General features: G+C 51.3%; 2 protein-coding genes and 1 long non-coding RNA gene across 10 annotated transcripts; 1 reads left to right on the top strand and 2 right to left on the bottom strand.

Annotated features, from left to right (window-relative positions):
- Positions 1-2,756: 2,756 nt before the first annotated feature.
- LOC147131762 (uncharacterized) lies at positions 2,757-9,885 on the bottom strand. Of its 2 annotated transcripts, XR_015082181.1 has the most exons (6): positions 5,911-9,883; positions 4,977-5,798; positions 4,626-4,690; positions 4,398-4,523; positions 3,285-4,319; positions 2,757-3,177 (listed from the first exon to the last, which is right to left on the bottom strand). It is a non-coding gene; the product is annotated as an uncharacterized LOC147131762 (long non-coding RNA). The 2 variants fall into 2 exon arrangements; XR_015082180.1 differs by having other exon boundaries at positions 4,626-5,798; positions 5,911-9,885.
- Positions 8,130-13,492, top strand: mindy1 (MINDY lysine 48 deubiquitinase 1). Of its 5 annotated transcripts, XM_086014889.1 has the most exons (13): positions 8,964-9,126; positions 9,687-9,801; positions 9,897-10,287; positions 10,444-10,686; positions 10,765-10,925; positions 10,989-11,046; positions 11,115-11,179; positions 11,263-11,421; positions 11,577-11,679; positions 12,040-12,182; positions 12,278-12,496; positions 12,718-12,867; positions 13,076-13,492. In XM_086014889.1, exons 3-13 carry the CDS (start codon positions 10,050-10,052, stop codon positions 13,145-13,147), a joined length of 1,611 nt encoding a protein of 536 aa, XP_085871015.1. In that variant the 5' UTR covers positions 8,964-9,126; positions 9,687-9,801; positions 9,897-10,049; the 3' UTR covers positions 13,148-13,492. The 5 variants fall into 5 exon arrangements, with proteins under 5 accessions (XP_085871013.1, XP_085871012.1, XP_085871015.1 ...); XM_086014887.1 differs by lacking the exon at positions 8,964-9,126 and adding an exon at positions 8,130-8,663 and having other exon boundaries at positions 9,738-9,801; positions 10,444-10,925; XM_086014886.1 differs by lacking the exon at positions 8,964-9,126 and adding an exon at positions 8,130-8,663 and having other exon boundaries at positions 10,444-10,925.
- Positions 13,493-13,714: 222 nt separating this feature from the next.
- On the bottom strand, positions 13,715-20,723 carry LOC147131760 (phosphatidylinositol 4-kinase beta-like). Of its 3 annotated transcripts, none has more exons than XM_086014883.1 (14): positions 20,460-20,723; positions 18,881-19,291; positions 18,351-18,706; positions 17,976-18,269; positions 17,619-17,846; positions 16,932-17,171; positions 16,611-16,708; positions 16,432-16,536; positions 16,221-16,344; positions 16,036-16,149; positions 15,640-15,791; positions 15,390-15,522; positions 15,208-15,297; positions 13,715-15,094 (listed from the first exon to the last, which is right to left on the bottom strand). In XM_086014883.1, the coding sequence occupies exons 2-14, from the start codon at positions 19,287-19,289 to the stop codon at positions 15,029-15,031; spliced, it is 2,409 nt and encodes an 802-aa protein (XP_085871009.1). In that variant the 5' UTR covers positions 19,290-19,291; positions 20,460-20,723; the 3' UTR covers positions 13,715-15,028. The 3 variants fall into 3 exon arrangements, with proteins under 3 accessions (XP_085871009.1, XP_085871007.1, XP_085871008.1); XM_086014881.1 differs by having other exon boundaries at positions 15,177-15,297; positions 20,460-20,718; XM_086014882.1 differs by having other exon boundaries at positions 15,177-15,297; positions 16,611-16,702; positions 20,460-20,718.
- Between the last annotated feature and the right edge of the window lie 339 nt (positions 20,724-21,062).

Here is a 21,062-nt window from a genome sequence, read left to right as displayed (position 1 = left end):
CGGGTGGTCAGTGACGGTGATTGTCATCATGACGGAAGAGAGTTCAAATCCGCATCCAGCCATCTTTTATAGCGACTTCCAAACAAAGGACTGAAAAGGAATCAAATGCACTCTATTTATTATTGTGTTCCTGGCATGATATGTTTCAGAGCTACAAAAAATACGTGCTTGTGTGCATGCAAAAAGCTAATGCCGAATGTTGCACTGATGAACAAGAGAAAGTTAGATTACTTGTGTTAATTGCATCACGGTTTGGAAGGAATTGCAGCGTTAGGATTAGGGTTAGTGGCATACAAGGCACATTACGGTGGTTAGGGTTAGTTGCACACATCCAAGTTAGACGGTTAGGGTTAGTTACATACATTGCGCAGACATCTATACATGACACGGTATGGCGGGGATCGAACCCTGGACCTCAGGTGTACGACCCCCAGACGCTTTCCCCTCGACCAGCGAGGAGCTGAGGACGATCGCCGATCCTCGTCCATTCATCCTCAACAATTGAGCGCGGGCGCCACTTGGAGCCCGGCCGAGGTAAAAGTGTGCAGCGACCGGCCGACCGCCACAGCCACCGTGGTCGAGTGGTTAACGATACGGTGGGGCAAAGCCTCGGACCCTGGTACGAATCCCCGTGCTGCGCGAGGCTTGCACATTAAGGTGCACAGGACTTGACACGTTATTTAAGTGTCACAGTTCTAAAGCCTTTTGGGGTTAGTTAGAATGCTGTGGGCGGGGCCAGGTGGGAGTGGCCATACCCAGCCCCGCCCACTCCCCGCCCCCGCCCACCCCAGGCCCGCCCAAAAAAATGCACTAATGTCATTCAAGTAAAATCACACTAGTATGTTAAATTAACGCCCGTAGAAATATACTACCCTAATATGACTCTCTACGCTAGAAAGAAAGATGATTCTTTCTAGCGTCATTGAGAAGGACGCTAGTAGGGTAGGGGCCGGCCTCTGGCCGGCCCCTACCCTACTAGCGTCTCTCTAATACGATTTGTTCTAGTGTCATTAAGAAGGACGCTGGTAGGGTAGGGGCCGGCCAGAGGCCGGCCCCTACCCTACCAGCGTCTCACCCCACCAGAGAGACGCTGGTAGGGTAGGGGCCGGCCTCTGGCCGGCCCCTACCCTACCAGCGTCCATCTAATATGGCTCCCTCTAGCGTCATCAAGAAGGACCCTACCAGTGTCTCTCTAGTGGGAGAGATGCTAGCACTAGCATCCCCATTAATGACACTAGAGGGAGCCATATTGGAGAGACGCTAGTAGGGTAGGGGCCGGCCTCTGGCCGGCCCCTACCCTACTAGCGTCCTTCTCAATGACGCTAGAAAGAATCATCTTTCTTTCTAGCGTAGAGAATCATATTAGGGTAGTATATTTCTACGGGCGTTAATTTAACATACTAGTGTGATTTTACTTGAATGACATTAGTGCATTTTTTTGGGCGGGCCTGGGGTGGGCGGGGGCGGGGAGTGGGCGGGGCTGGGTATGGCCACTCCCACCTGGCCCCGCCCACAGCATTCTAACTAACCCCAAAAGGCTTTAGAACTGTGACACTTAAATAACGTGTCAAGTCCTGTGCACCTTAATGTGCAAGCCTCGCGCAGCACGGGGATTCGTACCAGGGTCCGAGGCTTTGCCCCACCGTATCGTTAACCACTCGACCACGGTGGCTGTGGCGGTCGGCCGGTCGCTGCACACTTTTACCTCGGCCGGGCTCCAAGTGGCGCCCGCGCTCAATTGTTGAGGATGAATGGACGAGGATCGGCGATCGTCCTCAGCTCCTCGCTGGTCGAGGGGAAAGCGTCTGGGGGTCGTACACCTGAGGTCCAGGGTTCGATCCCCGCCATACCGTGTCATGTATAGATGTCTGCGCAATGTATGTAACTAACCCTAACCGTCTAACTTGGATGTGTGCAACTAACCCTAACCACCGTAATGTGCCTTGTATGCCACTAACCCTAATCCTAACGCTGCAATTCCTTCCAAACCGTGATGCAATTAACACAAGTAATCTAACTTTCTCTTGTTCATCAGTGCAACATTCGGCATTAGCTTTTTGCATGCACACAAGCACGTATTTTTTGTAGCTCTGAAACATATCATGCCAGGAACACAATAATAAATAGAGTGCATTTGATTCCTTTTCAGTCCTTTGTTTGGAAGTCGCTATAAAAGATGGCTGGATGCGGATTTGAACTCTCTTCCGTCATGATGACAATCACCGTCACTGACCACCCGACCACGGGAGACACGAGGCAAGGGGGCCCCCCTTCACACTTTTGTCTATCCCGAGCCGAAAGTGGCGCTTGCCCGCTGCTCGAGACGTTCGCCCGACGAAGATGAATGTCCGGGGGTCGGCAGCGACGTCGGTTCTCTGCTGGCCGATGTTCACGTGAGGTCAACGGTTCGAGCCCCGCCTGTGTCTGTGCCGTGCGTGCAACCGACCCTGACTGCGTAACTCTCTCCAACATGTGGATTCACTGAACAAAGTATCTTTTGACAGTGCAACGATTGGTGGTCGATCTTTGCACATGGTGCGTTTTTTTCAGGAGGGGTCAGTGTAGTCCTGAATTGCTTAAAAAATAAAATAAAATACCTTGTTCGTGTCTTTCTATAAATACTGAACCGTTTTGACTATTCTGGCTGTGTTGTAAACCAGGCCATTTTTTTCAAACAATGCCTCATCATGGAATGTTTAGGAAAATGCGGTACTCCCTATCCAATGTTAAAATAGAAAAAAAAAAGACCACTTGCAACCACTTCACAATTTTAATTCAAGTACAAAGGCAGGTTTGGAACATAGAAAAAGGAAGCTTGACACGTCGCTTCAATCAAAATAAAATACCAAGCTGTCAAAAGAATATTTCAGACTCCAAAGCATTGTTGCCTTGACGCACGGCTCCGTACACCAAACGCTCATCATGCAGTCGGTGTTAGTCAGTGCACACCCAGTGAGTTAGTGACAGAAAGGAGACGGACACACGCGCCAAGTGCAAGAAGAAAAACATACTCTCCCTTTCCGGGCGGCGAGCGGCCGCACCTCTCGTTGGGGGACGCTACGAAAAACAAAGACTCGCAACAGGCCTCGACATCGCACGCGCACCACTTTGACACTCCGCTCAAGAGCCGACAAGCCGTCCGTCCTCTTTGTCATCACGTCCGTGGCCTTCTGAGCCCTGCCACAAGAGGGGGGAAAAAAAAAAAAAAATCATCATAACACTTTGTCACTGTGCGTCACTTTTGACACGCATTTAGACTTGCCACCCTGTTCCGCTTCTCGTACCGAGCGGCCTGCTGCCGCCGGCGCAGAGGATGGAGTTGTATGCCATTGCCGGTGGCCCCCGTCCTGCAAAACATTGGGTACAATCAGGTGTGCGCTTATCACCCGACTGGGGGCTTGAGCGGCGAGTACTCCCGACTGCCGCTTCTTGGCGCCATCCCTCTCCACTGCTGCCGACTAACAGCCTGTAAAAAAAAAAAAAAAAAAAAAAAAGGACAACTAATGATGAGCAAAAATCTTGTGAAGGTTCATGCGGACTGCAGGCTCACCGATGTCAGGCGGTCACATCCGGCTGACTTTTGACAAGGATAGTTTTCCGTATTCCTTGCCATGGCGGCAACCTGTCCGAATGCGGTGAAAAACGCATTCTTGGGCTCGCCCTCTTACTTGCGGCAGAATGACGACGCGGCGAACGCTTTGCACCAAACCGCAACGTATCGGCTAAGCTTCAACCTGCACATTGTGGTTTGACTGGCCTTTACCGTCGTATGCGAGTCGACAAGACGCCGGATCTTGTTTGCGCTAACAAAAATTGAGCGTTGAAAAATACTGCACATGAGCAAAGGGCCTTGCGAGGAAAAAGTGAAACTAAATTGCAATTCCATGTTCCAGCATCGTTCGGCCCTAATTGCCAAAATACACGACACGAATAGCCCCATGAAAACAAAAAAACAACCACCTCCTGTTGGCCTCTCGCAGGCACATCAGACACGGCTAACTTGCTGTGCCGCTTGATTCCACGTGTGGAATTGCTCTTTCGTGTGGAAAAAGACGACGAGAAAGGACAACTGGGACAGGTCAGGGGAAATACCCACTAAACAACAAAACATCCCAAAAGCGGGATGTGCCGTTCAGCCAGAAACAAAATCAGCGCATGACTTGGGGGGCCATATTCCTTCACCTCCACTTATTTTAGAGGCGCGCAGAAGTTTACCTGGCTTTCTGGAGGGGAAAAAAAAACAAAACACTTGTACACGTTCTCATGAGCCTGGTCCGGTTCCTCTTGGTACCCCACACCAAATCTGGTGCCTCCACAACCTCGAAACACACAAAGGGGGAAAAACCTTTTGTGTTGATCACAATGACCGAGTCCAAAAAAAAAAAAAGTTGACTTACCTTTTCTCCTCCCACTCAGTTTGAGCAACCTGTCAGTGTGGACAGTGAGCATGTCACTTCCACTCACTTGTGGAATTCACAAAACAGTTTGTTGAGGCACAGATAAACGTTGTACATTTGTCTAGTCTGACCCAAGACAAAAAAAAAAAAAAAAAAAATCAGATTAGACGAGATGGAATCAACCAAAAATGTCAAACAAGCTGAAACTTTCCACAAACTTATTTTCACCTGGTCTGAGGTCCTCCTGCTTGCTTTTGTATTGAAGGATCTGGCGTTTGTTTTTTTTTTTAGCTCTAGAAACAATCAACAGAAATGACGTTTATAACTCAACATGTTATTTTTGTCAGAATTACAGACACCAACTAAAACGGCAATGTCGAAAGAAAAAGCGCGCAAGCGTTGAAAGCCGTCTAGGTACATCATCGTATTTGCTGTCGGAATTACGCCATTGTGGTTGCGACAGCGAATTAGCATCAAACCGAAGTCGTGGAATTTCGTCAGCGGCACTCTACCGGCTCATGTCGGTGACACAGGTACACAATAAGACAAAATTCATATTTTCATTTTAGCACAACTTACCTCAAATCGGACAGATAATCCAAGTTTCGGTCCAAAAATGGCGGCGTAGCATGACGCAAGCTTAGCCGTCCAAATAGGATGAAGTGTCCCCTCCGAGCGGAAACAAATGCAAAGGGTTCCGAAATGCGCATTTTCTTTTTGCTTGCTTGTTTTAACCGGCAGTGGAGGAATACAGTCGCCATTTTGGACCATTTGGCGCGGAAAGGGTTTAAATGCAAATTCGTGACAATCGGCGTCAAGGGTGAGACAAAAGCACATTCACAAGTTTGCAAAACAAACACTCCAAGAAAGCATATTGTATTCATACGGCGGGTTATCGAGACCCTGACAGTAAACTTCTTCGGACAAGGATCCTGAAAAAAAAGATTACATACCACCTGAAATAAAACACACCATATTCAACAAACACCGGAAATGAGTCAGACTAATACAAAAGCCTTACACTTCAATGACAAAGCCATTAGGTGTGTCATTTACAACAATCCCCCAAAAAATAAAACAAAAAGCTGGCCAGCATTAAGAACAAACCAAAATTGGAAATCAAGGCAAAAGAAAACATCAAGCAAAGGGAAGTGAACAGAGAACCGTGCTGTGCTCAAACAAGCGTGAGAGGTGAAGCGTGCAAATCCGCCAACAAACGACAAACATTTCTCGTTTGCTCACTTACCTGAGAAGAGGTCATGCGGTCGGTCGCCATCTTGCCTCACCTGTGGACTGCAGGCGACGATTCCCGTCGTGCACACCTGCCGTCAATTGACCTGCAGGCCTGACGTGGCGCCACGTCCGCCTGGCCAAGCGTTTGCTTCATCTTGTTCAACGGCGCTGCTCAATCAAGCAAAATAAAGTGAATTGTGACGTGCTCAAACGTCAAACGCTGTTGCGTCCCGCAAGTGTGAAAATCCGGCAACAAACATTTGCTCGTGTGCTCACTTACCCGACGCCATCTTGCCGCACCTGTGCACTTAGCGTGATTGCTCAACTGTCGCCAAATCACCAGCGGGCCTGACGTCACGTCCGCCAATCCAAGCCAATCTTTTCCTTTTGCTTGTTCAACGGCGCTATACACACTAGCGCCACCCAATGACCGAGCTGTTACGATGACTCCTTTGGCTTAGCGTGAAAATTGTTGCTTCAATTTCACGCCACAAATATTAAAGTGAATCATCCGCCATAAAGATTGTCAACCTGGCTATCATAACGCAACACTGCGTCGCCATCTCCTGGTCAGTTGGAGAAATGCTGTCGGTAACAACTTCCGGCAATTCAAATGAAAATTCAATATCAAACATTTTTCCTTGCTCATTTCAGACAACAATCGAGAAAATCAAGCTGTATTTCAATTTTGGTGTGTTTGTATCCTAAAATGAATATCAAATAACCAGTCGTTTTTCCATTTTAAATATCCGCTTCCAAACGTTTCTTTCAATCTCTGAAGTTCAGGAATCTGACAAAAGTCAAGCTGGGCTGCTTTTCTTAACCTCGCGAGGGACTCGTACCCGTGACGGGCACAGTCAGAAAAGAGCGCCATCTAAAATGCAGCCCTCACATATACTGTATATCATACTGCCCTAACAGAGGAATCTAATCAAAGATGTCGGTAGACTCAAATCTCCCTCCGTGGCGTGTCACTCCAAGTCTTCGGTCATCTTGGCGCCTCGTGTCCTGCCCTTGGCTGGCGCTTCCAGAGTCCCAAGGACTTAGCCCTGTGAAGCAACTCGAGGCCACATTCCCCTCCACAAGCTTGTATGTTTTTGCGTGTACAGATAAAAGTGTGCATAACAATGAATGCCAGTTGGTGTGTGCGTGTACGTGTGTTTGCCTGTCTGTGAGCTGACAAAAGACACAGAGTTTTCCTCTCAGCTCTTATGTTATAACTGCTTATGTGTAACGCTATCTAGCTAATTGTGTATGATGACCATAAATGTGCAATGCCATTACCAAAAATGTGTCACACAATTACTATCTGATCCATGTATCACTAACATACTGATTCACCTACAACCGTGATTCTCCATATGCAATACAATAATCACTTGGCTAACATCTTGCTAACATATTGGCTAACATGAAGTCCCCCATATCCTTCAACACATAAGTCTTAAACAGCTATCTTAATCCATACACGGTCAGTATATATTTGAGTTTTTAAAAGGAAATGTTTTTATATGATGCACCCGTTTCCCCTCAGATAGCTTTGCTGGCCTTGTGCAGCGTTTGGTGTCATCCGCTGATGCTGTTCTACGAAATGTAGCGATAAGTCTAGCAAATGCATTGCATTGTGGGAAAGGAATTGTTCTGCACCCTTCTCAGAATACGCGTTGGACGAGTAATACAAGTTCCTCAGTGTTGAAACCATGTTGGGGTTTTTGAAACCTCAAACACATTAACCGCAGACTCTTTGTGAACAGTGTTTGTTCTACCGAGTGACTCCACAATAGAGCCTTATTTATTACTCCTGAGTCCTGATCATAGTAAAAGACTGTGCATACCTTTGGAAATACATGCAGTACAGTCATGACATACAGTATGCTCCATCTCATGCCTCGCAACCTGTACACAGTGTACTAGTGCCCTATATGCTATTTAATTACGGTTTATGCGGTTATATGCAATCTGCATTTGATTGCCTTAACGTGTGTCACTAAAATGGAATGCATTCTAAACAGGCCAGGTTCTAGTCACCCTGCACATAAACGATCTTCCATACTTGCTCATACGCCCTCATATTCCACGACAATAATAATATGATCAGCTCAGTATATTCAGTCAGTAGCAATTTATTGCGTCACATGATTGGAACAAATGGCGGAATTGCGACATATTTCACAATTTACGACAGCTGCCCTGTTGGCTCGCGCAAATTCAAAATGATTTTACTAAAAATGATGGAGGGAAAAAAAGAGTAAAGTGTTCACTAACGACGCGAGTTGGCGTTTTTCTCACGTCGATCAAATGTGTCCGCGCGTGTGCTCTGCAAAGCGTCACGGATTGGGGTAGTGGAGGTGTTGCGACAGACTTAGACAGTTTACGACAGCTACCTTGCGCATGCGCCAAAGGATCATAGTAGTTCCTAAAAGGATTTTGAAAAACAAAGTACAAAGACCTCTCAGTACGCACGCAAGCAGATGCAGTGCTTAAGTGCCAGTTAAATGTCTGCGTGTGGAATTGTGTTCACTTTAGGAGGAGACATAACACAAACTACAGCGAGTGCTTCGCTGACAGGCTAAGTGGAATGCCACTTCCTGTTGATCATTTCACAATAGCTTTCAAATGACATTTCTTTTCGTGGATTGTTATATTTTGTCATGAATCCACCATGATTGAAAAAGTACTAATTATTTAAAACCTGTGTCCGTTGCTGCTACGCAACAAAGCTAATGTATTCACCTCCAGAACATAAAAGAGATTTAGTTTGAAAAATGACGAGCAAATGCTGACACCTGCTGACTCATTCCCCATTTTTTTTTCTACACGCACTGACAGTATGAACATAATGATACATATACAATACATAATATAGTAATGTCACGTTAGAAGCTTCTTTTCTCTACAAACTACAATCGATATTTATTTCATTAACAGATCGTTGAATTCCAAGTCTGCCATCGACGGCGTCAAAAGCCAAGCTCCGCCCTGTGAACAACTGTCAACAAAGTAACGTTGCAGCAGCGTGAGGTCGCCAAAAAGGTAACAAATCTCCACTTATCGCTTTCGTTTGTTTTTTTTTTCTTACAGAGGCAATTGTAAGACGTCAAAAGGAGTTTAAATTGTGGCAGCTTAAACGCACAACATTTCCTACTTTGTAAACACGGACTGTATGTTGTTTATACATCTCACGTAAAAAAAAAACATTTTAAATACCCTTTTTTTGCCACGAGCTCGCTAGCGAGCCGCGCTAGCATCTCATCAACTGGCAACCCAAAGCTTGCTGACATTTATGTCCACAATCAAGCTAACAATTAGCCTGGCTAAGGCTGTGTCGTCAGCGTTTGTGATTGTGAGCCTCGTTGATGGTGGTGGGCGTGGCTTACAAGGTAAACAGGCGGCGTGACGCGACAGTTAGCTTGTGGCGTTAAGCTAGCTCCGCTTTGACGAGCGGAAATCGGAATCTTGGTCAAGATCGCGGTAGCTCCGGGTCGACGGGGAGTCTGTGAGTACAAAGTACACACTCGTACAGAGCACAAGTTGATCGGCAACATAAACGATCTATGTTTCGTCAGTAGCAGGTAGCGGTATACTGTATTAAAAAACAACAACAACAAAAAAAGCAGCAGCAGCAGCACTCGACAACTCTGTATAAAGTGGGCGCCACCTTTTTCGACATACGGTGAAATTCTAACAAGTTTCACAAGTTAGAATTCAGTCATTTAAAAAAAAAAAATCTATTTAAGAGCAGTGTTTATGTTACAGTGGCCTACAATAATAAATGTGCTTCTTGGGGGGAACAGGGAATCGATTATGATGATTGTTCCTCTGTTTGTGGCCATGTTGTTAGTGCAAATGGTGCACATCAGCGTGGATGCGCTTTGAACTACGGACACCACTAGAAAGTCATTCTTGATAAATCTCCCCAAACTGATAAAATTGCTGAATTTTATACTGTGAAAAGGATGCGATCGTCACATCTTCAGTTAGCATTGCACTGTTTAGTGTAGATTGTCATCAAATCTTTTAAACGCCATTTGTAATTTCTTGTTTTGATGTTTTTAGTGCAAAAAAAGAGAAAGGCGGCGACTGATGCTTCAACGTTTTTGTCTTCAGCTGCAGCAAGGGTGTGCAAATCCCACCCCTTCTGCTTTGTGACATCATGTGGATTGTCATATAGGTACGTTTGTTTCACCATCTACACGGCCCCAAACAACACACGGGGGAAATAACCGCCATTGAATTTCTACCCATGTTGCGTGTGGGCTTCCATAGACGGATTTTTCCCCCCCTCCCCTTCGTTTTTCGGACCATGTGAGTGCTGGGAGTGATTGATAGCGACTCGTCAAGACGCCATGTGTTGACTCACCTTTTGGACTGACGACCCATCTTCATCTTCATCATCGTCACCATCACCACAACAGCAACATGTCCGTGTCAAAGCCGGCGTCAGACGTGGACGCGTCGTTTCCTCCGCCAGACGCCGCCAAGGAATGTCTTGTAACCACGGCGGCAGCAGCGGGGCCAGAGGTCACGGTCCAGCTGACGAGCGGCGAGGATGACAGCCCTCAGGCCGATCAGGAGGAGGGGGCGGACCCAAAACTGTCAGAAAACGGACCGACGTGCGAGGCCACTGAAGAAGACGTGCCAGGGGGCGGAGCCACGGGTGAGCGACGCTTGTTTCCGTGGTTGCGCTGTGCGTGGCTGTCAATCATATTGACTCATGTCGTTGGGTCACCTTCAGCCACGTTGTACGTTGTCACGGTCACGTTTCAGTCGTGTTTATTCGGTCACCGTTTGCGCGTGTGCCGTTTGGCCGCAGGTGCCGCAGCGGAGGTCGCGGAGAGTTCGTCGGCGGCGACGGCCGACAGCTCGGACGAGCTGCGAGAGTCGAGCGACTCCGCGTCCTTCTCCATTCCCAGTCTGGATCTCTCTGAGGGAATGCCGGCGGCAGGAAGCCCACAGGAAGCGGACGACGTCTTGTCGTCGTCCGCCTCCGCGTCGGGGGCGGAGGGATGCTCGCCGGCCAATGAGGCGGCGAGTCTGAAGGAGGGCGAAGTGGCAGGTGAAGGTCATCCTGCGACAATGACGACGACGCGGCGGGACAATGGAGTTGTGACTGCAATTGCCCTCCTGTCCAAAGGGGGCGCCGCTGCCGCAGACGCCCCGGCAAGCGCATCGGCGACGTATTACCTGGTCAAGTGGATCACCTGGAAGGAAAAGAAGACGCCCATCATCACTCAGAGCGACAACGGACCCTGCCCCCTGCTGGCCATCATGAACATACTCTTCCTTCGCTGGAAGGTACCAAGCACACTTGCCGTACACCCCCCAAAACAATGCCTCTTGACGTGGGTGCGTGTCTAGGCAAAGCTCTCGGCTCAGACTGAAGTGGTCACCACAGAAGACCTGATGGCTCACCTGGGTAAGCTGCTGCCTTTGATGTCATGATGACACCATCACCGCCATCACGTGACCCGTGTGCGTGCGCAGGTGAGTGTGTGCTGTCAGTTACACCCAGACAAAATACGGACGGGATGGAGCTCAACTTCCAACAGGTACGCGCGTGCACACTTTGCCCGATCTTCACTAGCTAAGCCTATGTCTAAAATGTCACGTCAACATGTGTGAAACATTTCAGAACATGAGCGACGCCATGGCGGTGCTGCCCAAACTGTCGACGGGGCTGGACGTGAACGTCCGCTTCACGGCCGTCACCGACTTTGAGTACACGCCCGAGTGCATCGTCTTTGACCTGCTGGACATCCCGCTCTACCACGGATGGCTGGTGGACCCCCAGGTGACACGCCCTGCCCTGCCCTGCCCTGCCCTGCCCTCCCCTCCCCTCCCCTGCCCCTCCCCTCCCCTCCCCTCCCCTCCCCTCCCCTGCCCTCCCCGTCAGTCGTTCATCTTCAGGGGACGCCCTGGTGGCTTGTGTCGCATGTGCGCGCGCAGAGTCCGGAGATGGTGGCTGCCGTCGGCAAACTGAGTTACAACCAGCTGGTGGAGAAGATCATCGACTACAAACACTCCACTGACAGCACACAAGTCGCTGAAGGTAACACACGCGCGCACACAGAGCATGGAGGGAAATGAGAAGAAATTTGATTTCAGCCATCATGCACAGTGAGATTTAAAAATACAACTGAAAGAAAACTAAATGTGTGTAGGTGAAAAAACAAAGCTCCACCCACAATACCGCTAGGGCTGCATGTGTCAAACAATTGTCTCGATTGGTCAATTAAGACTTGAAATTTTTCGTGAGGTTGATACAAATTTAGATAACGGTGCCATTGACATGCATGCAGAGACACGTACCATTCGCACCCACTTGTACACACACACACACACACACTCACAGCGTCCAAGTTGTGACAAGTTGCGAGCCGCTTGCGAAACGTTGAGTGGCGTCGTGCAGGTCTGGCGGCCGAGCACTTCCTGGAGACGACGGCCACTCAGCTGTCCTATCACGGCCTGTGCGAGCTCAACGCCGCCGCCAAAGAGGGAGAAATGTGCGTCGTCTTCAGGAACAATCACTTCAGTACCATGATCAAACACAAGGTGGCGCCACACACTCACCCCACGCTCTTCAGTCGCGGTCGCAGACATACCTCAATGGTCCTGCGGGCGGCGCTTGCCGCTCATCTTGGTCTCAGGGCCACTTGTACCTGCTGGTGACCGACCAGGGCTTCCTGCACGAGGAGGGCCTGGTGTGGGAGTCGCTGCACAACGTGGAAGGAGACGGAAACTTTTGCGACTCCGACTTCCGCCTGTGTCATCCTCCTCAGAGGGATGCGGAGGAGGCGGCGGCGGCGGCGCCCCCCGGTGGCCCCCCGCCGCCCTGCGACCAACAGCAGCAGCGCCAGATCGACCAGGTAGCGCTCCGGCTTCAGACGTAAACCAAGTCTTCGCGTTGCACACGCGTGCTCGTCATGTTAGAAAATGCTTTCGTCCCGTTCCAGACACCTTTCAGACCTATTGTCCTTATGTTTTAGACACGTCTTACACCTTTCGGACATATTCGACTTGTCTTAGACATCGAAGGGGACCTCCACTCAGGCGCAAGTGTGTATTTGTGTGTGTGTGTGTGTGTCAGGATTATCTGGTGGCGGTGTCTCTGCAGCAGGAGAGCGGCGGGGCGGCCTCGGGACCCCTCAGCGACCTGGAGCTAGCCCGGCAGCTGCAACAAGAAGAGTACCAACAACAACAACAACAACAACAAGGGCCACAACAGGTGGCCCCGCAGGTAACAACACCACACCGTTGAGTCAGGTTTCAGACTTTGAAGTCAAGTTTTAGGCACGTTTTCACGTTCCACACTTGAAGTGAAAATTAATAAAGTGAAAATGAAAAAAAGTTTCCAAAATTGAAGAGAGGTGTTTTTCCACAGGACAGCGACGAGTTCTTACATTGCATCCGTGTTCAGTCAAGTTAACATTCTGGTGTCTTTGTAGGTCAGAGGTCAGGGGCCACAGCCAGGAGGGGCCAGAAGAAGAGAAAAAGACTCCGACTGCGTTCTGCTTTAACTCGTCCCCGATGTAGCACACGCGCACAATAAATGCCAAACCTCAGTGCTTTGTGACTGTTTAGCTTTTGTCGACAGTTTGTCAAAGGTCACCTGTCATAACAAGCTCCTCCCATTAGCTTGTGGGCTAATAAAGGCGTTGCTACGCTCACCAAGTGCACTCGCTTTTCTCCGTTGGATGCGCAACTTTCATTAAGGGTTGGCCCAATTACCCATCATGTGAGTTTGTTACTTTATTAGTCAACAATGTTGTATTTAACTTGATTTGAAACACTGCTGACTTATATCCATACAAAAATGTATCATGTTGGGGTACTTTCATTCAAATAATAAAGAATTATGACAATTTGGGTGCGCTCTCATTTTGGTCTGAATACATCAGTCAGTCAAAAGGCAAACATTTTGATCGTCGTATTCCAAAGTCATTTGAAGTTCAACAAGATCTCCAAATCAGTAAATTATCAAAAGTAGTTGTTGATTAATTTGATCATTGACTAGTTGTGGATTAACCGTTGCACTTTTAGTACAATCCTTTTAAACTAATGTTAAAAAGAGCACTTCAGACATGTTTTCACATTCAAACAAATTTTTTTTTAATGTTCATATTTTTATCAAATACTGAAGGAAAGCAATATTTTTTTTGTCTTCATGGCTTGTTTTCATTCTCGTCAAGAACAAAAGTGTTTCAAGCTAGCTGGCTAATAGAATGCTAGCAGCCGCTAGTGGTGTGCTTTGTCTCTTTTGTGGTTTAAAAAAAAAGCGCGTTATTGATCAAGTGATCCACTGTCAATCAAATCAGTTACAGTTCTTTATTCCAGGTTAAGAGTTTTTATTCCTTCAAAAAAAAAAGTTAGCTGGTTAGTACAACTTGACAGCCCTGCAGTAAATATAAATATAGACTGTACATTTGATTAGAATTTAGACTGAAGTGTTAGCAGTTGGCTACTACTTGGCTAGGCTAGCTCTGTCGGTGCCAATGATACAAAGGTGTGGTTTCACACACACTGTCTTCAATCAGGTCCTCCTTCAGCATTCGTACAACCGCAATGTAAACGCGGCTCCCGATTGGCCGAAGTCAATCACAGGAATGTAGTGTTGGCCAATCGCAAGAGCAACAACGAGTTGCGTAGTGTAAACGGAGTGCAACTGTTCTTTCGGAAACACAGCTAGCTTCCGCTATCAGAGTAAATGACAAAAATGCAAAAACGCTCCATTGAAAATGTTGCGTTCACGTGAAATTGCAGACGGACCTTCGTTCGCCATGTAAACAAAAACATACAATGGTCACGCTAACATTAGCATTCCCGACACAACTACGAGATGTCGACGTCAACTTTTTAGAGTGGAAGGACACAACAAACAAAACATTCAGCATTTGTCACGTGTGCAAGGTCAGCATAAATGCTAAAGCTAAGAAGCTAGGCTCGGGCAGAAATTGCGGCAGACGTGTTGACAACGCAGCACAAGTTGTCGTGGAGTCGTCTGTTGCGTGCTGTTCAGTAAGAACAAGAGGCAAAAGGAAGACGAAGCGGCCGAAGGAAAAACGACAATAAGGCAGCTAAAGAAGCGGAAATGAACAAAAAAAAGACGTCAGCGGCAGCAGCAGAAGAGAAGAGAAGAGAAGAGAAGAGAAGCAACTTGTACGCAGAAGAATAGGCAGCTGTACAAGTCCAAGAAGTAGGCAGAATAAGAAGAGGACGAAGGAAACCCAAAAACCGCTAAGCGGTCGGCGGACCGTCCGCCTCCACCCGAGGAGGCTCGTCGGGTCACATGATACCGTTGGCGACGTACTGGAAGGAGTCGTAGAGTTTGGTGGTGATGGAGCGCACGGAGCCGCTCACCAGCCGCTCCACCAGCAGCTGCAGCTGCTCCTCCGTCAGGCTCATGTGGAAGCGCTCCTTGAGGCCGCGGATGGTGCCCGAGCCCTGGAAGCACGCCAGGTGCGAGCCTGACGACACAAAGGCCCCGGTCGGTCACGCACTCGCTTTTTGGCCCGGGCCCAACAATCTTGGCTAGGATGCAAAGTGAACCTTGCTGCATGATCTCCACGATGTGCAGCACCTTGTCCATGTGCTTCCTGGCAGCGATCATCCCCTGCAGCATCAGCATCTTGTAGTAGACAAACATGTCGCCGTCCAGGCCGCCCATCACCTGGGCACGCACGCACACGCCGCAAGGAAGTCGGCCCACCTTCAACTCTCAAAGCCGAGCCACCGCGCGCGCCGCGCGCGCCGCGCGCTCACCTCCACAAAGTCGGCGGTCAGCTTGAAGGCGGACGTCTCGAAGCCCAGATTGCGCGGAGAGCTGGACAAGATGAAGCCGAAGTCGATGTGAATGATGTGACCTTCCGAGTCCAGGAGGATGTTGCCGTTGTGTCTGCGCGCACAAAACCACGTCTTCCTTGCTAACGCGTACTTCAGTCTCGCTTCCGTGCCTTGTCGCGGAAAGCACTTTGCGCCTGAGGCCACCAAAGGGAGAAAAAGCAGCCCTGACCTGTCCTTGACCTGCAGGAGGTAACAGACCAGGCTGTAGCCGGCGCAGCTCTGCACAAAGTTCCTCTGAGCGCTGAGGAACTGCTCCGTGGTGAAGCTGCCGTGTTCCTGCAGGAAGTAGTCCAGCAGCGACAGCTGACTCTGTTTGCGCACCTGATGGGAGCAGGATGGGAATAGTTGCGTCATCAGGATTACAGCAACAAACAGCAAGTTGACAGGAGCGCCGTGGGGGGCGAGCAACCCGACACAAAGCAACAAGCACTTAAGGAAGCGGGAAACAGGAAGGCGAGGCGAGGCGAGGCGAGGCGAGGCGAGGCGAGGCGAGGCGAGGCGAGGCGAGGCGAGGCGAGGCGAGGCGAGGCGAGGCGAGGCGAGGCGAGGCGAGACTCTCCGCTACCTGATGCAGGGAGACGGCGTTGAGGACGGGTTCGATCATGCCGCTGTCTGATGACATCACCAGGATCTTGTAAGGTTTGATCCACAGGGGAAGTCGTTCCTGACGCCAGATGGCCTGAAGACCACAGACGCGCCCGTCACGCTAACGTGCCGACGGCGGCGCGTGAAAAAGGGAGCGGGCGGCACCTGCAGCTGCGTGAGCACTTGATAGGCCAAAAGTTCTTGTCTCAGGTCGTCCCCGCACTTGACGATGACGGGGAGGAGACGCCAGCCCGACAGCTGGCCGTAAGGGGACGTCTCCTGGATACGCCTGCGCGCGCGCGCACTCGTTGACTTGAGACCACATCGTGACACCGCGGCCTGCCTGCCTGCGTGCGTGCGTGCGTGCGGCCCCCACCTGACTTTCTCCTCCCAGGGCTCTTTCAGGGCGACGGCCGAGGGGTCCTCGGGGTCCTTCCTGAAGGAAGTGGGCGTGTGCGCCAGGTTCTCCGACAGGCGGCGTCTGCGGCCCACGCGACGGCGGCAACGTCAGTCGGCGTAACGGGAAGCCGCCGATGACGTCCCGCGCCGACTCACCTGATGTCTCCGGCGGCGACGAACACCTCCCGGCTCTCCACGCTGGTCAGGCTGTCCACCGAAAACTGACTCAGGTTGTCGCTGCTGCTCGTCTGAACCTCCGCCGCACAACGCCGAGGAGACGGCAAACAAACGGGAAGAAACGAACAAACGGGACGTCAAGGGGAAGTTCAGCGGAAGGAAACGGGAGGCCGAAAGGAAAATAAACGGCAAACAAACACGACGCGCAACAAGTCGATGGCGAGCCAACGGGAAGCAAAAAGTGGAAGCAGACGGGAAGTAACGAGGAAGGAAGCTGGTTAGCATCCCGCTAGCGCTCACCTCCACCTGCAGCTGCCCGATGTCGTCGGTGGCCCAGGCGTCGTCGTCGTTGTCGTAGTTGCGCACGCCGGAAAGGTGTCCGGCGCCGGCCGCGCCGGCCGCGACGGCGGCGTCCGCGCCGCAGTCCAGGTTGTCGGCGGAGACGGCCGAGCGGATCCGAGTCTCGGGAATGCGGGCGGGCACGGCCGACGTCTCGAAGTTTTGGCACTCCAGCACCTCCACGTAGATGATGTAGGGGGCCTGTCCGTCCGCGGCGGTCACAGACACGATGTCATGGTCGGACGCCGTTGACGCAAACTTATTCCAGCTCATTGCTGCCGCGCCACAAAAATTCCATCACGCGACAAGATGAACTGACACTTTTCCCGGCGCAGCCATTCAATCGCAGGCAGGCAGGAACGTATTTATATTTTTGGACAATTTCTATCAAGCGGGAGGAGGGTAAGAGAGGGTCTGAAAATGAAAATGAGTTCAAATAGCGGTCCAAGTAGAGCGACGTGCTGGACCAGAGGAAGCAAAGACGACGAGAGTTCCCAGTGATCGACATCGTTCAACCGCTGGGTTGTCTCTGGAAATGAGGGTTAAAAGCTCGCTCAAAAGTTGAGGGAGGCAACTGATGATTCGATTGTCTTCCGCGAGAGAGAGAGAGAGAGAGAGAGAGAGCGAGCGTGGCAGAGCGCTACTCGCCTTGTCTTTGGAGTTGAGCACGGCGGCCTGCGTGTGCGGGATCCTGACCAGGTGGTGCTGGAAGTCGGCGGTGGGCAGCCAAACTCTGGCGGGAAGTTTGTGGTTGAGCAGCGACAGTTCCGAGATCAGGCGCTGCGTCTTCTGCTCTTTGCCGGGCAGCGACGCCAGCCGGCGACCGATCGCCAGCAGAGACTTGAGCAGCTCGCGCTGAGGACGCAGACGCTCCGGCTGGGGACGCGCGGCGGCGGATCGGAGTCCGCGTCAGGGAAAATATTCACGTCCCCTTCCCACCTCTGGACTAGTTCTTTGCCTTCAATGACGCCAACGCACTAACGGACGCAAAATGCCGTCACTCACCTCCTGTTGGTGCGCCTCCACTTTGGGGCTACTTGCCGTCCTGCGCAAGGCACCGCCCGAGCCGCCGCCGTCCGACTTTGACCTCCGGTGGCTCCTCCGGGAGGGCGACGCGCCGGGCGAGGGCGTCGACGGGGGGCCGACGGCGGGGGGCCGCAGCTGGTCGGACAGGATGAGCTTGCGCAGTTTGGCCCCTCGCGAATGGCGCTGGGCTGAGATGTTCATGTCGGACGAGTAGGCGCCCAGCAGCCACGCGCACAGCAGCGAGAAGACGATGCTGCCGCCGCAGCGGTGCACCTGCCCACCGGTCGCAAAGTCAGAAGGACGCCCGGCCCGGCCCCGGCCCCGGCCCCGGCCCGGCCCCGCCCACGCGCTCACCAGGTAAGGCCGGATGGCGTCGCCCACCTCGTCGTCCATATGCACGTACATGCTGAGGAGCTGAGGCAGGTAAAAGTCCACGTCGACGGGCGGGAAGCCGAAGAGGCGGTTCCCGATGTAGGCCTGCACGCCGGGCTCCTTGGACTTGAACAGGTACGCCACCGCCATGGACGCGTCAAACAGCTTGGACTGGAACAGCCGCAGCAGCCACGACGAGCGATCCGACACCGGCGAGAGGTCGCGCCCCTCCGCCCGACGCTCCTCGTCCTCCTCTCGGATGGCGCCGTCTTGCTGCTGCATTTGGACCTTCAGCAGGACTTCCTGGCACGCCTTCAGCGCCACCTCCGCGTCGATCACTGCACAAAACAACAACATCGAATAGCCTTGGGTTGACCTTTCAAATCAAAGTGAAAGAGAAGTAAATGAAGCAAATGGAGTAAAGAAAGAAAAGAATAGGAAAGGGATAGGAATTGTAGAATTGTGAGAGGAGAAGCAGGAAGAGCAGGAAGAAGGATGGCGGTGAGGACGACCTTGAGGCTCCTCCTCTTTGTCCTCCGGGAGGGACAGGGTGGCGGGCGCGGGCTCGGGCTCGGGCTCGGGCTCGGGCTCGGGCTCGGGCTCGGGGGCGTCGCTGCTGAGGCTGGCGCTGCTGCCGCCGGGGCTGGAGCTGCGGGGGCTGGCGCTGGGCGAGGACGGCCGTTCGTCCCGGGCGGGCAGGGGGCGGGGCGCCGGGCGCCGCCGCCGCTGCCGGCGCGACGGGCAGTCCGAACAGCTCTCGGAACAACGCGACGACGACGACGAGGACGAGGCGCTGGAGGGCGACGACGGGCACGAGAAGGCGGTGGGCGAGGAGGATGGGGGGGTGGGCGCCGATGTGCGGGCGGGGCTTAGCTGGAGCAGACGCAGGGCTGGAGAGAAGGAAACTTGGGTGTCGGCCATCTCTGGGGAGGACAAGACACAGGCTGCTTCTCAAGATCAAAAACGGACAGGAGCTCTCAAAGAACCGCCAGACTTTTTGGAAATGGAACGCTGGCCGACTTGTCAAGTCTCACGGCTCGGATGCATCTCCAGCCCAGTGCAAATGAAAAACGCCCAAAGGTCAGCAGCACCGAATGCATCTTGTGACATTTTCCCAGCCAAGTCTTCACCGGTCACTAACCGACGCCACCTTGCTTAAAGCGAGCACACAACAACAACAACAACATGCAGGTCGGCGCGGAGCCTTCTTGCCTCAAGTGTACTCGGACCGACCGCGACTCGTGCTGTCACGACATAACCAGGACAAAAGTGAGAAACGGCTCTTTTCTAATCTTTGTCTCCGTGTGGCCGAATATTGTCTGGGGTTGGGGTTCTGGCTACTGCTGTGGTTTTTAGTCTTTGTGTTTGAGGTACAAAGTCGCTTTCAATTTGTATCCACTTGATTGTTTGCCAGTTTCTTGATTGGCTACACTCCGTCACAGGTCACAGAATTCACACGAACGTGACACGCAAGACTTCGGCTTTTCGGTGGTCTCCGATGCGATCAAGACAAAATCTGAAGACAAAAGATTAGAAACGTCTCACACTCGTTGTCCTCGCTCAGGAGAAAAGCAACCCACTTCTCGTCCCAGGCTGGAATGGATGTGCAGATTCCTGGGACATCATCTCACAACACATCTGGAACACATCTCTCTCTCTCTCTCTCTCTCTCTCTCTCTCTCTCTCTCTCTCTCGCTCTCGCACACACACACGCACGGACGTATACTCGAGCAAGGACACACGCAAAGTCACTTTTGCACATACATATACAAACTCACCGTCACACTCTCACAGACTGACACCCGCACGCACGCAGTTCCGAAATCTGGACCGCTTGAGTTCTTGTGACGTCAGCGCGGACTTCGACTAGTGTCGGCGTCACCTCAACGACGCCCGTCTCGTCTTGTGACGTCATGAGACAACTCGAGATTAACTTTGTGGACGCTTGACGTGTTTACGCATGCGCGTCGGCTGTCAAGATGGTGACGACGAGGAGGAAGAAAATGTGTTCAATTAACCAACCAACCAACGCACGTCATCACCGGCAAATTCCCAAGAGAGCGGAAGAGGCTTGGAGCCTTGGATACTGACCGCTAGCCCAGTGGAGCAAGTTGGTCAAGTCGCTTTCGACGTCGTCCAGACGCGTTGCGATTTTCCTTCACGAGTCCACTTTGACATCGGGTGGTCGTCTTACAGCGTTAACGTGTCCATGCGGTCGTCTCACGATTGCGTTGGCGGTTGTGGTTGTTTTACGGACGTGTTGACGATCCGCCTGATTTGTTTCCAGCCAGCAGTGACGCAAGATCAACCACTTTGCCAGGATACTGAAATGTCACACTTCCGGTTTCGGTTGCCATAATAAAAGCGCGACAGACGTTGGTTTGGGAACGTGTCGATCGCCTCCACGGCCGCCAATCGTTATTTTTGATTGGTGTCGAAACTGTTTCAAATGTTAATTGAGGTGACGAGCAAAGCTTAGCGCGAACATCACACGCGTTCTGCGCCTTTTTCTTTTATTTAGGAAAGTCATTGCACGACTTCCGCTGGCAAACTGCGTTGTTTGTTGACGTTGCACATTTCATCTTCCACTTGGTGCAAAACACAAAATCAGACGCGAACGCGCACTGATTTTGTCGCTCTCCCTCGGTATCTTTTTAATTTTAATTTGACCCCCATTTTTGCAATAGGTCAAAT

Source organism: Filicampus tigris, chromosome 18, assembly GCF_054856515.1.
Source record: "Filicampus tigris isolate MCC_2025a chromosome 18, RoL_Ftig_1.0, whole genome shotgun sequence".
In the NCBI taxonomy this organism is placed as follows: Eukaryota; Metazoa; Chordata; class Actinopteri; order Syngnathiformes; family Syngnathidae; genus Filicampus; species Filicampus tigris.
The sequence above is the reverse complement of the archived record's forward strand: the minus strand, read 5'-3'. Positions and strand labels throughout refer to the sequence as shown.